Source organism: Setaria italica, chromosome II (assembly GCF_000263155.2).
Source record: "Setaria italica strain Yugu1 chromosome II, Setaria_italica_v2.0, whole genome shotgun sequence".
In the NCBI taxonomy this organism is placed as follows: Eukaryota; Viridiplantae; Streptophyta; class Magnoliopsida; order Poales; family Poaceae; genus Setaria; species Setaria italica.
In genome coordinates, this window is record NC_028451.1 from 36,427,344 (window position 1) to 36,443,394 (window position 16,051).

General features: G+C 50.1%; 2 protein-coding genes and 1 pseudogene across 2 annotated transcripts; all 3 read left to right on the top strand.

Moving 5' to 3' along the window:
• The first annotated feature begins 9,053 nt into the window (after nt 1-9,053).
• On the top strand, nt 9,054-9,713 carry LOC101782780 (annotated as a pseudogene).
• Nucleotides 9,714-12,127: 2,414 nt separating this feature from the next.
• Nucleotides 12,128-13,228, top strand: LOC101759664 (auxin-induced in root cultures protein 12). Its single transcript, XM_004957204.2, has one exon. The coding sequence runs from the start codon at nt 12,196-12,198 to the stop codon at nt 12,982-12,984; it is 789 nt and encodes a 262-aa protein (XP_004957261.1). The 5' UTR covers nt 12,128-12,195; the 3' UTR covers nt 12,985-13,228.
• A 654-nt stretch (nt 13,229-13,882) lies between these two features.
• LOC101760472 (60S ribosomal protein L32-1) lies at nt 13,883-15,799 on the top strand. The gene is made up of 4 exons (XM_004957206.4): nt 13,883-14,040; nt 14,172-14,261; nt 15,156-15,337; nt 15,460-15,799. Exons 2-4 carry the CDS (start codon nt 14,172-14,174, stop codon nt 15,587-15,589), a joined length of 402 nt encoding a protein of 133 aa, XP_004957263.1. The 5' UTR covers nt 13,883-14,040; the 3' UTR covers nt 15,590-15,799.
• The last annotated feature ends 252 nt before the right edge of the window (nt 15,800-16,051 follow it).

The window sequence follows — 16,051 nt, forward strand, 5'->3', positions numbered from 1 at the left end:
CCCTCCCACCGATCCAAGGTCAGTGACGACTTCCAGGTAAGATCCATGGTGCAAGACACGCCGGAACCGCAGCAGGGCCGCTCCCTTCCGCTCCGCCGTACTTTCACCCAAGTCGTCAGGGGATTCACGCGGAGGCTTCGACACGGCAAGCTCAAAATTTGCAGGCCACCTTTACTGCGCCCATCCGAAGCAGTAACTCCTCCCACCGCGACACCTCTCCTCCACCCACCCGCTGTCCCACCGCCTGTGAAGCCATGCCTGAGGTGACCGGCACGTGGTGCAAGGCCGCCTCATTCACTCCTCAAGATGGATGGGTGCCTGTTAGGCAGCCGTACTGGTGGAGGAGGGAGCGACATTCAACTCCTACTCGCCAGCCAGCTGCAACTCGACGTGACCAGCATTCACGGCACCCACAACGACCGGCCACAACACCAAAGCTCCCTAAGCCTGCGTGCTTTTCGGGCCAGAATCAACGGGCGCTGCTTCAACTGTTTGACCTCCGACCACCGCGCCGCATCTTACCGAGACCCTGTCCGCTGCTTCCTCTGCCACAGCTCCGGCCACCGCACAAAGAGCTGCACCAACAAGAACCACAACAAGACCAACCCGCCGGCCATGCGCCGGTGGAAATGTCAACACATAGAGCGTCGCAACAGCCAAGATCCGCCTCTACCTCCGACGCCCACATCCTCGATGACCATGTCGAGACTCGGCGACCCCGCAACCAGGTTGGAGCAGGTGGACTGGACGAGTGGACTGCATGGTCCAGTCCATCGGAGACATCAACGCCGACCTGAGGGAGTGGGACACCATGGCAGTGGTCACCTGGGCTATGCGTAGTCGGGAGCCAATCGACCCGCGGGATGTCGAGAGGGCGGTCAAAGAAGAGTTCAAGCTGCGCCACGGAGAGGTGACTGTTTCATGCCATCTCCCTGAAGCTTTTCTCATCAAATTCAAGCACAGCAACCATTGCACAGAAGCACTCCAAAAGGGCAAGGCAACAGGTGCCGGCGTTGAGGTCTTCTTCACCAAATGGCGGAGCCTTCACGATGTAGAGGGCGTCGCGCTCCTCTTTTGGGTCAGGCTCTGCCTCGACAGTGTGCCAATGCACACCTGGAGGGCTGACATCGCGGAGCGGATCATTGGCAGCACCTGCGCGCTCGAAGCCATCGACACCAACCTTGACTAGCCGGAAGAAATGAAGACCATCAACCTGTGGGCATGGACGGCGAACCCAAGCTCCATCCCCAAGTGTGTTTGGCTCACGTTCACCGGCCAAGCACGGGACGCTAGGCTGGAGTCCGTGATGGTGTCCAAGGCACCGCCCGATCACTGGCACCACAGCGTCAAGCACTGCATCATCATCCACCTCGAGGAGATTCAAGACTACACCCTCTCGTTGGTCAACCTTGACGACAGGACGTCGTGCACGCCCGCAATCCGCCGGCATCCTCCCTGGCACCTTGGCTGCGTCGACGGGGAGATGCCGCCATGCAAAGCGGCGGTACGCAAAGCAAGGCCGCGCTCGCCCACGCGCCCGGACCAATCACGGCTTGGCCGGAGCAGTGCAGCGGGGGATGAGGAACGGTACGAAGACAGAGAGGAGCGTGACCGCCACCAGAGAAGCTACAACAATGACCACAACGCCAAGTGGAACGTCTGGCGCCGGAAGAAAGATGACGATGATGACCGCGATCACCACGGGCGCGGTGACCACGCTCACCGCGGCCACGGCACGTGCAAGCACACGGGCGCGGAGTCCTACCATGAGTGGGAGCGCTCACCCAGTAGCAGGACATGGGTGGTGGAAGCAGACACGGGGGGCGCCGGCACTAGGAGTTCGTCAACACGGATGGCGCCGCCACGGCCATCAACACCACGCCTCCGTAGCCCTTGTGCTTTGGCCCCCTACGCGACAAGAGAGCCATTGAGCTACAGTTTCTGTTCTCTAACCGCGCCTCCATGATGAAGGAGGCTGCCAGAAACTTTTTGTGTAGGCAGGAGGGGGTGGAGGATAGGAACCACCTCAACTGAGCACCCTCTTCTACAACTATAGCAGCAAAGCGGTGGTCCTAGCAAACAAGATCATCCTACTCCATGAGGGAGTTGAAGCCTAGTCCGAGGAGCGTGGACACAAGGAAGCCAACAATGACATGCTGATGATCAAGGTGGCTGATGTGTTCGCACGCATTTTGGAGGACATACAGGATGCTAGCAACAAGCAGGCCAATGACGCATACTGTTCAAGAGGTGGACACCGCCTTGCAGAACCTTCAGGTGCAAGCAGAACTGCATGCCCAGGAACCAGATTCCTTGCCGGACTCACCATTTTTGGCCAATGGCCATAACTCACCGCTTCACCACGCTTGCTCTGACTATCTTGATGCTACACAGATGCTGACCAACCTCACCAATGCCTCCGACACCGACAACGTAGAGGGACTTATCAACGGCATCAACACCCAGCCTACCGCGAGCCAAGGAAGTCTCGAGCACAACAGTCCCAGTGGCAACAACATCATCAAGGCTTTCTTCAATGCTCCAGAGCAAATCCTCTGAGAGCCCCCAATGGAGGAACACAGGGCAGAGCAGAACCAGCAGCTACAAGAGGAGAGGACCAAAAGCCGCCACCCATGACGCATCTTCGACATGTCCATGGTACGCCGTAATGCGAGGCTAGCCACCCGCAAACCTATCCCCGTGATTCAACGGGCGCAGCAAAATCTGTGTCAAAAGCTTGGTCTTTTAACTGATGAAATGCAACCCAACGAGGCTACACTGCAGGAGTTTTTGGCCATGTTTCAGGAATCCCTACCCCAAGACGTGATCACGGTGCTGACCGTCGCGTTCAACTTTGATGACCCAGTTGCTGAGGAGTTTGATGAAGCCATGGCCGCGGTGGTAGGCGAAGCCATCACAGACATTCATACAGAAGCCCTCCAGGAAAGAGGTCCCCATGAGGCAGAAGCTCTCCAGGCAGCAGCTATCAGCTATCCAGGCTGAACCCCTCCAGGTGACCAACTAATTTGTGCTCAACGCTTCATCCAGAGTCCCCCAATCCTTTATGTTATCTGCAATGTCTCAGCTACCTAGTAGTGCAAGAACCCACTGTAATTTCCAGTTGTTTAGTGACTTTTTTCAATTGGGTTGTAATCCTAAAGCTAGAACTCTTAGATGGTCACTCACCTACGTTTGCATCGATGCTTTGTCACTTCTAGACTGCGTTTTTGTTGTTGCTGCGCCTGGGCTGCCTGCGCTACTGTTATTGATTTGTCCATGTGTTTCCCTTTTGCGGCAACATCAAATACAACTCCTGAACCGCCTTGCCTGTTCTGCGTTGCTAGAGACTCACCAGGCCACAAATGAATCTTGAGATTCTATGCTAGAATGTGAGAGGGCTAAACCAGAGAGGAGAGACACGGTCGTGAGACAATTTCTGCCACACTATGCCACATTGCGTGTCTACAAGAAACGAAGCTAAGCAAGATAGATCAATTTACGGCTGCGTATCTAGGAGGGCATAGGCTTGACAGTTCACCTACAAACCAGCGGGGAGCCTCAGTGGCACGAGAGGCGGCATTCTCCTACTGTGGAATAGTAACCATGTCGTAGGAGAGTACCATATAACAGCAAGGGTAATAACGTAAGAAATGACGAATGACTTCACACTCTGAATCGTTTATGGCCCAACTGGATCCAACAGGAAAGCGGATTTCCTATCAGAACTGCGAACACAAAAGCCTCAAGCCAGTGCTCAATGGCTAGTCCTAGGCGACTTCAATCTCATATACAAAGTGAGTGACAAAAACAACAACAAGTTGAACCTGATGTTTGAACTTGTTCAAGAAGGCTTTAGATGACTGTGACCTACGTGAGATCTACCTCCAAAATAAAATATTCACTTGGAGCAATGAAAGACGCAACCCTACCCTTGCTACGCTCGATAGGGTCTTCGCCAATGAGGAATGGGAGCATGCCTTTAGTAATCAAATCCTGCACGCACTTTCAACTTCATTATCCGACCATTGCCCTTTCTTGCTCTCTAACCAAGGTGGACCAAGACGCCCAAAATCCTTCAAGTTTGAAAACTTTTGGATAATGCTCCCTGGATTCAAGGACACAATAACCTGGGCATGGAACATGCAATCACCACACATTGAGCCTTTTCACAAACTATACCACAAGCTCCATCACACAGCTATTGCATTAAGGGAGTGGAGTAGTCGTCTCATACCGGATGCGAAGATGCAAACGCATATGGCCCTAGAAGTTATACTACAGTTGGACATCGTGCAAGAACACCGACCACTCAAAGAGGCCAAGCACCTTTTGCGTAGCCGGCTCAAATTAAGGGCCATGGGACTCACTGTTGTTGAACGGCCGTGTAAGAACTAGGCGAGCAGAATAACAAACCTCAAGCTAGGAGACGCCAATACACGATTTTTTCACCGACGGGTCAACTCTAGGCGCCAAAAAAATCACATCCAGAAGCCAAGAAAAGGGAATGGATGGGCATGCACACATGAGGAAAGATCAACTGAAATCCAAAAATTTTTTAAAGCGACAATGCAGCAACCTCAACATCGTCGTGCGGACTTTAATTGGAATCTCCTGGGGTTGAACCAGCATGATCTATCCTCGCTAGACTCAACTTTCTCTGAAGCGGAAATCAAACAAGCCATCCATAACATGCTGAGTGATAGAGCACCAGGGCTAGATGGTTACACGGGGTTGTTTCTAATCAACACAGCTAATATTATCCTATTACCGAAGAAAGAGGGAGCAGACAGCATATAGGACTTCAGGCCCATAAGCCTCATCCATTCCTTCATCAAAATCATCACTAAAGCATTGGCAATTAGGCTACAACTGCACATGAACTCAGTTGTCTCCAAATGCCAAAGTGCATTCATCAAGAAGCGGAGTATTCATGACAACTTCATGATGGTGTGCAACACGGCTAGACGATATCATAGAAACAAAGTGCATGCCGTCTTCCTCAAGCTGGATATTGCAAAAGCCTTTGACTCTGTTAGGTGGGGTTACCTACTATCGCTCCTACAACGCTAGGTTTCCTGACATGTTGGCGCGACTAGATCGCGGCGATACTATCCACATCCTCCGCCCGCGCTCTCCTAAATGGAGTCCCAAACCAGCCCATAAAGCATGGCAGGGGCTTACAGTAAGGCAATCCATTATCCCCGCTACTCTTTGTCATAGCCATTGATCCACTGCAAAGGCTATTAGAATTAGCAACTAAGATGGGAATACTTAACAGAATACATGATCGGGCACCGTTATGCTGTATATTGATGTATGCCGATGATGCGGCGATGTTCATCGCACCAAGGAAAGAGGAAATGGATGTGATGGTCAACATTTTGGACATGTTTGGAGAAGTAACGGGGCTAAAAACAAACATCCACAAGTCACCTGCCATCCCTATTTGCTGTGAAGGAGTACAACTGAGCGAAGTACTACAAAATCTACCTGCAAAGCAAGGAACCTTTCCCATCAAGTATCTTGGCCTTCCGTTGTCTACAAAAATGCCTAAAGACTGTCAACTTCCAACCTCTAGTGGACAAGGCTATTGGCAAACTTACCAGTTGGAGTGGAAGGAACATGACAGCAGCCGAAAGACTCACACTTATGAAGTCCGTACTGACCTCACAACCCATTTATATACTGACGGCCCTAAAGGCATCTAAAGAAATCATGAAGCTCATTGACGCTAAGAGGAAATAGTTCCTATGGGTAGGAACCAAACATATCACAAGCAGAAATGCAAAGTGAATTGGGTGCGGTCGACAAGGCCTAGGAAAGGGGGCAGACTAGGAGTTCTACACCTCGGCAAGTTCGCCCGAGCATTATGTCTTCGCTGGCTTTGGTAGGAATGGATGAATGAGGGTCCACTTTGGGAGGGAGGTGATATCCCATGCTCACAAGCCGTCCACAAACTATTTGCCGTGGCCACCACGATTACAATTGGAGACGGCAAGAAAACATCTTTCTGGCACAGGTGTCCAGCGACCAAGGATAGCAAGAGCCTATCATCTTCTAATTGTAGTTCTAGCCAACGAGCAAACACATCATGCATCTCATCCAAAGCAATCTTTAAACTAATACCTCTGGTCAACCTCCCGAAAACCCCCACCCTACATGGAAGCAGACCCCGTCATGATTCCCCCTATTGGCGTAGGCAGTTTACGGGCACGAACATAGGTTGACGTGTTTAGATATCATGAAGGGTCGACATCTAGATCTAATCACCATGATTACATAAAGCATGTTATGAAGTCTAACCATGCATTAGACTAGGGAACAATCATATTCATGATAGAAAGAAAGCATAAAAGGAGGCATTGAGTCGTCTAACAGATCGGATGACAAGAAGAACATTGCTCATATAATAGATGTATTAGATCATCACCTCCGAGTACATACCATCGATGATCACAACTAGCTCTTGAACTCCATCATGGCACAACAACGCAGGGAGGCCATGGCGGCTAGGGTTTGGCCTAAGCTATATCTCCTAAACAACTCCGAAGACTTGCGATGGCCGTCAGCTCTCTCTGATGAATGCCCTAGGTTTCGTCGAGTTCTGATGGATGGATCCACATGTCGATGGAGATTTTACATATTTATAGTCCATGGTGTTGTGGGGGTGAAGCGCACATTGATCGGGGCTAGAAACGGGCCAGGCCGATTGGCCTAGCGGGCCTAGGCCAATCGGCCTAGGCTATTTCGCCACCTTGCCATCCTCAAATGCTAAAAATTTATATATGAAAGTTGTAGATCTTGTCGAGCCTTGCAATTTAGATACCAATTCGCTCTAATCAAAGTACGGATGAGGGAGATATGACTTGTGCAAGATCTGCTGCTTCTGCGAGCCTTCTGATATTCCAATCTTGAGTTTCCCTTAGCTTGACCACAAAATTGACTTGCTAAATCACCACATACTTCACCTCTAAGTCATCTGGAATGATGGTTCATTGAATGTGGACACATTTGGATGATGAATTGGGCCAAGCCGATCGGCCTATGGGTCCTGGGCCGATCAGCCTACCCTGTAAGGCTTCGCTGGTTCTCGTCTTTCTCGTGTAGACTCTTTGCGTTGTCCCAAGTTCAGGTTCAAATCAAGCCCGTACAAAAGTCGCATGTTTACGTTGTATTTCCTGCCATTTTGCAATATAGTTCCAAATACAACACATGCGAATATGGGGTTATTTCAGGTGCCAAGTGGTGGGTTAGTGTAAGAATTAGTTCAATAATACCACATAGATGACACTAAAAAGATGTTAATAACAAGCATCAACACTCTAGAAAAACAAAAGGACTACCCTCACGAAGTTCCTTTCTAGAGTTCCGGTGCTTACATGGCATCAATTTTTTGGCCGAAGTCAGCAAGAAAAACTCATACCTATTTTTTTATATTTTTTATTCCAGACCTGTTTAATTCGCTCCCATGAGGAGTCAAACTTGACCCTACTGGGTGCTACTGAGGTACTCTAACCACTAAGCTAGAGACCCTTTCGCTACATGCCATCTTATAGATGGCGCATTTATTGATTTTGTACATACCCTAAGTAATTGCGCAAAGATGTTAGGACAAGTGGACAGTGCATGTCATCCCCGAGCGACTGAAATATCCTCTCCATCGTAACAAATTAGTAAATAGTAAGTGTCGGGGAGTTTGAACTCTGAGGTCCCCCTCACCGTGCACGGCTCACCGCGGGTCTGCTTGTGGATCGCGCACTCTTCGTAGGTCAACTCGCATGGGTCCCAAACAAACATTATGTATTCATGGAATATATTGATCTTGCATCACCATCCTTGAATGTATAGCATCCAAAAAAAAGGGTTGGATTTATCTAGTTTAGCATTTCCAGGTAATAATTCTGCCGTCTGTATTCTCTTCCCAAACAAACGTTAATGATTTTTTAATATTTTGATTGAATTTTCTGAAATGTACTTTATGATATATGACAACTTCTATATAATTTTCATGCATATTATACTACTAGTAATTTATGGCCAAGGAATATATTGGTGGCACGCCACGCCCTTTTGTGACTGAAGAGAGTAGATTAATATAGAGTCAAAGCTCTCTGGTTCAAGTCCTTATCGATTTGGGGTACATTATATCAAATAGTTACTTTGAGGAACGAGGATTCACGATTATAGAATTCTTGTTTTACTTGACGACGAGTCGACGACGACACATGTAAAGGTTATCCATGCACTCCAGGTGAGAAGGCCTGCAAAATTGGAATTTTTTAGTCAATGCCACTCCAAGTTCAAACCGCGCCCAACATCACCATATATGCATGCTACAGCATACAAGTATGGGATAAACTTGTGCTTTCGCAACACACGTTGACACTCATAATCAACAAAGCAATTCAAGACGCATTATGTGTATGACCGTACGTTCTCAAGTTACCACTTCCGCGTGCTTATTCTTTTTTCAAAAACATTTCCGCATGCTGCTAACTTAAATTTAATCTTTTGGGCCTGCTTTATTTCCCGAGTCGTAAATATAATTAAGTCGTTTCTTGATTTTTGAAAAAAAATTCAATTTTAACCATCGAGAAATGAAGAATTAGATAGATTATTGGTCATATCATTCATGACATATAATCCTTTTTATTTAGAGTAGAAGTGCCACTTTATAAATCATGTCAAAATATCCTTGAACGACTTAAAATTGTGATCTAAGATAGCGCTAATAAAAATGAAATGTGCCAAACGATGATGCAACCAAAGAGAAGCAAAATTCTTGCCGTTAAGCCTGTGCATGGACGTATGATTCTCATATATAGTAAACCAACTCGTCAATTATGAACGTTTAGATTACAAAGTCAACTTCCAAAACGGTCATAAAAATCTCGCATTATGCAGCCAAATCATCATACATTGCATTTGCAGCCTCACATTTGGCCATCCCCAACTCGCTATATAAACCCACACCTCTCCTCGCACTCCCCGGTTTCCGAGAACCAAACATCTAGAGCTAAGCCTCCATCACGCGCTCTCCCTGGCCTCACTCACACCGCGTGAGAGATGACGCAGCACCGCGGCGCCACCCTCCTCCTGGCCTCCGTCCTCCTCTTGATCTCGTCGCTGGCAACAACAACGCGCGCCGCGATGACGGCCGCCGGCAGCTACACTGACGACAAGCTCCCCGCGAACAGGAGCTACGCCCACTGCGCCGCCCTGGGGAAGCTCGGCACCACGCTGCACTGGACCTACGACGCCAAGACCGCGCTGCTGTCCCTGGCGTTCGTGGCCCCGCCGGCGCCGGGCGCCAACGGCACCGGGTGGGTGTCGTGGGCGCTCAACCCCACGGGCGACGGCATGAAGGGCGCGCAGGCGCTCGTCGCCTTCAAGCGCGGCAAGCCGCCGACGTACGTCGTCAACACACCTACAACCTCACCGGCGCCGCGCTCGGCGGGGACTCCACGCCCATCGCGTACGAGGCCACCGACCTCGCCGCCGACGAGAGCGGCGGGAAGGTGCGGCTCTACGGCAAGCTGCGGCTGCACCAGGGAATGGAGGTGGTGAACCACATCTGGAACGTGGGGTCCACCGTGACCGACGGCGCGCCGGCCAAGCACGCGCTGGGCCAGGAGAACCTGAACGCCAAGGGCAGGCTCGTGCTCTCCGGCAGCGTGCTCGGGCCGGCGCTGGAGCCGGCGCTCGGCGGCTAAGAACAGCAGCGGAGGGGCTGCCCCGCCGTCTGGTGCAAAGCCGACGGGGGAGGCGGCGAGCACCTACGTGTCTGCTCCTGTGCTTATGCTTCTGGGGTTCGCGGGCTTCTTGGCAATTGCATGAGCCCTCGAAGTTGGTGTGGCAGTTCTTGTGACAGTCGGGACGACGAGTGGCAATGGTGACAACGTGCAAGTGTGTGTGCATTGCTGATGTCTTTTTTTTTTCGAAATAGACATTGCTGATGTCTTCATCAGCGGTCATGGTGTCGTTCGAGCCCATTGTCGTTCTTGTTTATTTCTGTCGCCGTCCTTGAGCTGGCCGGGTAGGAGTCGCTACATTCTTTGCCATTGTGGGCATGATGGGATTCCTCCTCAATCACCTGCTTGATTTTCGTTGCTGGGTGAGTTTTGTTTCTATGTACTTTAATTTCCTTGTTTATCCCATGTGGATTTTGGCTTTCGCTATATCTACACCATCTATATAACTTTATATCATACTCCCTCCATTTCATAATGTAAGTCGTTTTGACTTTTCTAGGTACATAGATTTTGTTACGTATCTAGACATAACTCTATATATAGATGCATAGTAAAAACTATGTATCTAGAAAAACCAAAACAACCTACATTTTGGAACGGAGGGAGTATCTATCTATCTATATCTATATATCTTTATATATCTATCTATATCTATATCTACCTAGATCTGTATCTATGGTGGCCTATCTAGCCCCCATATACGTGCACAATATAATTAGAATATAGTTATGACTGTATTGATCATCGAGGCACAATACAATTAGTAAGTTTTTTAGCACAATTCTACTAGGGGTCCGGTACTATTCATGCCTCCCACGCTTAACTATTCACGAGACCCACTAACAGGTGGACCCCATGAAACCAACTTAGAATCATCAATCATGTCGTCTTACTCGTTCAAGGAATGCCGTACCTATTCCACGAACGATCCACTCCATATTTTGGCATCACGGCCTTTTGCAAGAAGCATATCATGCTTCTCCATCCTTTTTTTTAGACAGCAACCCATCATCGATCCGGATACTTGGTGTGACGGCATCTTATTCATAATCAGGCGCAATAAGGGTAAAGGTAACATGACAAGCCCGTAAAGACCACCTTAATTACCCCCAAATAGTCCGTCATAGAAAGTCAACCTTCTGTGACGCTGTGACTAATAACCGTTGCAGGAAGTCAAACAATAATGCGGCGTCTTAATCGTCAAGGAAGCTATTTTGGTGATGATTCGTGTCTGCTGAATTCCGTCATGGAAAAAATATTTGATGTTAGTGGCCAAAATTTGCCCTCAGCAGACTCTACGCACGTACTACTGTAATAATCAATTACGAAGACATTATAGCGACGTCCAGCCCATTTTTGCATCTCCTGCCCACTTGCAACTGAACAATTCTCTCGGAGATTCCAACAAACATATTTCTCCACTTCAAGTCTTTTATATTCTCATCCCAGACTTAAACTTTGAATTGGCATAATTCTGTGTCTTAGTATTACTGATAATTTGTTTGAAGTAAATAATGCACCTAGAATTCTCTTTGTTGCGAGAACTTGGCTAAGCAAGTATTTTGTTAAGGAGAGGAGTTCAAAACAAACCCGAGAGCGTTTGCTCTGGTGTGCAACCGGTTGCCGCCAAGGCGCCAATAATAGAACCCGGATCAAGCGTAACGTTGGGCTGGGCCTTGAATCTTCAGTCCAACAACAAAGCCCACAAAAACCCGGATCAAGCACGGCCCACAACACTCGCGCGCTATTTCGTTGCGCGCGTCGCGTCACCTAACCGTCACGCCCTGCGTAAGCCATGAACGACGGTGCAGTGCCTGCCGGCGACCTTGCAGGGCTCGCCGTGGTTTAGGGGTCAACTCCTCCATCGACAGGCCCGAAGCCCTACCGCTCTTCTAACTCCTACGCCTGACGATGCTAGTCGAATCCTGTGCGCGTGGGGTGCACGAACGTGTTTCGGAGAAGCTTGGCTCCCTAATATTTCCGTCAGGTGTCCTGCCATTCTTCCACTCTCCCGGCATGATTGGACCTCACGTTCCACCACGTGACATTTGCTGCATCGGTCGACGATGGGGAGAACCGGAGAAGAGAGATATTCTTGACGCTGCAAGGCGTGTTCTTTGAATGACCTGATAAAAATCTAAAATGAGTAAAATCGCCAGTTCGTTGTGGACGTTGAGACCACATGCGAGCCGATCAACTTGTTAATTTGAAATGGTCGTCCCGATTAAGCAGCCACATACACTGCACTGTGCGCTTGCACCCTCACATGGCCATGGCGCCGCGCGCCCTAACCATCTCGAGCTAGGGTCCTCTCACCTCGATCGCAGCTATATATAAACCCTAGCGCACACGCTCTTCCTCCACCACCCATCACGGCCGGCTCCAGATAATCTTCTCCTAGACCCTCACCACTCACGCTTTCACGCTGCCGTCCAAGAAGCAGATGGCCTCCGCGACGCAGCATCATCGGCGCGCCATGGCCGTCCTTGCCGTCCTCCTCGCAACCATGGCCTCGCCCACGGCAACGCGCGCCGCCGCCGCGGCGGCGGGCGGCTGCGACGGCGACAAGTTCCCGGCGGGCCGGAGCTACGCGCATTGCGCGGCGCTCCCGTACCTGGGCGCCAGGCTGCACTGGACCCACGACGCCAAGACCGGGTCCCTGTCCGTGGCGTTCGTGGCGAAGCCGGCGGGCGCGGGCGGCGCCGGGTGGGTGTCGTGGGCGATCAACCCGACGGGCGAGGGCATGAAGGGCGCGCAGGCGCTGGTGGCGCTCCGGCCCTCCCCGGCGGGGCCGTACGCCGTCAACACCTACAACATCACGGGGTACAAGCCGTTCGGGGCCAACTCGACGGCCATCTCGTTCAAGACCGCGGAACTCGCCGCCGACGAGAGCGCCGGGGAGGTGCGGCTCTACGGGAAGCTGCAGCTGGCACCCGGGACCGAGGTGGTGAACCACATCTGGCAGGTGGGATCCGCGGTCACCGGCGGCGCGCCGACCAAGCACGCCTTCGACAAGGACAACCTCCAGTCCAAGGGCAGGCTCGCGCTCTCCGGCGCCGCGCTCGCGCCAGCGCCAGCGCCGGCCGCCGCCGCCGGTGTCTCGTCGCCAGCGAAGGGCGGCAGCGGGGCAGCCTCCCCGTCCGGTGGGAAGCCGTCGGCGGCGACGGCCGCCGCGTCTGCTCCGGTGCTCATGCTTCTGGCGTTGGCGGCGGGTTTCATGGCGATCGTATGACCGATCTCGTGGAGTTAACACAGTATCGTGTTAGAGCGAGCAGTGCGTTGAGGTTTCGATCATCCTTAGCTAGCCGCGCGAGAGTTCAAATTAATTGTTGCTAGGCGATGGCTTTTCTTTTTTTCCTGTTATCTTTTTTAACACGCAGGCGTTCATGTTCACTGTATTGGATTGTTATCGTTGAATGACTCCAACTCTCCAAGAGCTCCTGCCCAGATGAATTAGAAAGGATTCTTTTTCTTCATTTTTAATCCGGAAAGAAAAAAAAAGAATGCTGTGTTCTTGAATCTTGAGTGTGCCAACTGTGATGCCCAGCCCGTTACTTTTGCTGCAAAAAGTAAGTGTAGTCAACTGGTCGTCGATACCATTGATTGATTGATGATCTAATGAGCCAGTGATTTGATTGAGAGGCGGCAGCTTACTGGATGATGCACTGGTCAACGGTTGACTTTCCATTGATGCTACGCGATCGAGGTGAATCTGGACCATCTCGGTTGATCCGAGACGTCGCAGCTTATAAAAGCAGTAATTTAGCCTTTCCATTACCGATTCCGTCCGGGTGAGGCATTGTGTGGCTACTGGCTACACAGTACACCGTTCGTTCGCTGGTAAAACAAGTATGCAACGCACGTGACCGGTGCCCGGGTGTCAGGTCAGATCCCTATGATTGCGGCGCAGTTCTTGAGTTCGTGGCTAGTACTAAACAGTGGCTTAACTGTAGTGTATACTCCAAGTGGCCGCTTCAAGATCTGTGCCTGGCACGCTGTGGGAGGCAAAACCACCTGCCCACGATCTGATTGGTTCTTCCCTCCCTCTCCTCCTGCGACGCTATTCCGGCCCACGGATATTATCTACAAGCAGATGACGGCCCCTCAACCGAACTGTGGTTATTGTCCTGCGGCCCAACTTACAACAGTCGCGGATCACCGCGAAGCCCACCACACAGCTAGGGTTCTCTCGGCGCCATAAGAGCATCTATCTCTCCTTTCCTCTCACACCCGCCGCCGCCGCCGCCGCTCTCGCTCGCACCGTCGCATCTCCGCAGGGTTCGCAAAGGTACCTCCTCCAACCTCGTCTCGTCGTGGCACCGACCACGGCGCTCTCGAATCCTTCGCTCTCGTGCCGGATTCGTGGCTGCAGTTACCCAGCTGGTGTCTAATTGCCCGTGTGACCTCGTGCTCCTGCAGATGGCGGTGCCGCTGCTGACGCAGAAGATCGTGAAGAAGCGGGTCAAGCAGTTCAAGAGGCCCCACCTCGATCGCTACAAGTGCCTCAAGGTACATGCTGCGCCCATTCTCATCTTGCGCGCGTTCACTGCTGCCTTCTGCGTTGATTCATTTGGCGGCCTGCTAGCTAGCTATCTTGCTTAAAGGTTTCGCTACCGGAAGAGTGGTCTTGTAGTTGACGTTATTTAGACGTGCATCAACTAGTTTGAATTGCTTGGCGCGATTTTAGTATGGAAGTTGCTAGGAGCAGTTCGTTAGCTCGTGTTAGATTTACAACCTTTCGCTAGCAACCTGAAAAGTAACATTTTTTAAGCAGTGTGTTGTCGTAGAAGCTGTCTTCATTTTAGGAATCCTCCTTTTGTTAATGCAATCATGTAATGTAGAAATTTTTGTTTCGTGAAAGCTGATTGTGGTTACCAGGGAGGAAAATACAAGTTCTCCTCATTTTAGGAAGCCTCCTTTGGTTAATGCAACCATGGAACCTAGAAATCGTTAGAAGAGACCAAATCCCTCTTGTTTGTGAAAGCTGATTATGGTTACTGGGGGGAGGAAAATAGACTTTTAAAAGTACAGAAATGCTCTCCACGCTATCTATGTGCTTCATGAAGAGGGCTGCCCTGGTGCCTGCACTGATGTAGTGCCATGTTTCTGTAGATTAGGATAACTTAAAAACTATACTGTACCAGTGTAGCAAATGCTGATGACTTCAGGCCACGTTCGCCACTTGGTGATTTAAAAATGTGATATACTGTGGACACCTGCCAAAAAAAGTTTTTGGGCTGTGGATTGAGTCTTGTATATGACCTCTAGCACCAAGCATAAGTAGATATCCAGTAAAAATGATGCGCGCAGATTTCTGGTTCATTAGATCTCTATATTTGAGTCATCTAGCATAGCCATTGCTGTTGATGAAAGTGCTAATCTTGCCAATACTGTTTTCTGTAGCCAAGCTGGCGCAGGCCCAAGGGTATCGACTCCCGTGTCAGGCGGAAGTTCAAGGGATGCACCTTGATGCCCAACATTGGATATGGCTCTGACAAGAAGACCAGGCACTACCTGCCCAACAAGTTCAAGAAGTTTGTGGTGCACAATGTCTCTGAGCTAGAGCTGCTTATGATGCACAACAGGTATGCAATTTTTTTCAGTCTTCAGCAAACGTGTCGAGAGTACAGCAGTTTCCCAGTTTCAGTGCACCCTTTTTATCACGATCATCAATTATTTGCTAATATTTGTTTTGCTACACGAACAGGACATACTGTGCTGAAATCGCACACAACGTGTCCACAAAGAAGCGCAAGGAGATTGTGGAGCGGGCTGCTCAGCTTGACATTGTCGTCACCAACAAGCTTGCCCGTCTTCGCAGTCAGGAGGATGAGTAAACTGTTTCGGGTAGTAGTTTTGGAGTGGCTCGGCTGTAGGAGACTTTCTGTGCATCATGAATCAGTTATCCTTTCTGTTTGCTTCGTGTTTTGAGTATCGTGAACCCACTTGCTATCAGTGGCGACTTAACTGTGGCAATGTTATGATTATCACCTACCATATGAATACAGCAGTTTTGATATCAATTATTGTTGGATTGTTCATGTCTATTTATTCTGTTGGCGTCCAGCTGCCAGGGACCGCAGCCTGTTTTTGCGTCTGCTAAATTTTGTTCTTGCTGCCAATGATGCTCAGGTTCCTACTGCATCTTGCATCGTGCAAACTGAAAATCGGTGTCTGAGAAATCTAGTTGATTCTGGACATATGTTTGTGTTTTAGCAAGTAGAATATGAACCGGTATGCTACTTGATCTGAGACTGAGCTTTGCTGCTGAAATATTAGAACCGACGCCTATGTTGCTG

Bases quoted from the DNA above. Each gene is read 5' to 3' on its own strand.
- LOC101760472 (XM_004957206.4), top strand. From the start codon at position 14,172: ATGGCGGTGCCGCTGCTGACGCAGAAGATCGTGAAGAAGCGGGTCAAG. The intron at 14,262-15,155 runs GTACATGCTGCG...TGTTTTCTGTAG, and splicing joins ATCGCTACAAGTGCCTCAAG to CCAAGCTGGCGCAGGCCCAA. The intron at 15,338-15,459 runs GTATGCAATTTT...CTACACGAACAG, and splicing joins CTGCTTATGATGCACAACAG to GACATACTGTGCTGAAATCG.
- LOC101759664 (XM_004957204.2), top strand. From the start codon at position 12,196: ATGGCCTCCGCGACGCAGCATCATCGGCGCGCCATGGCCGTCCTTGCC.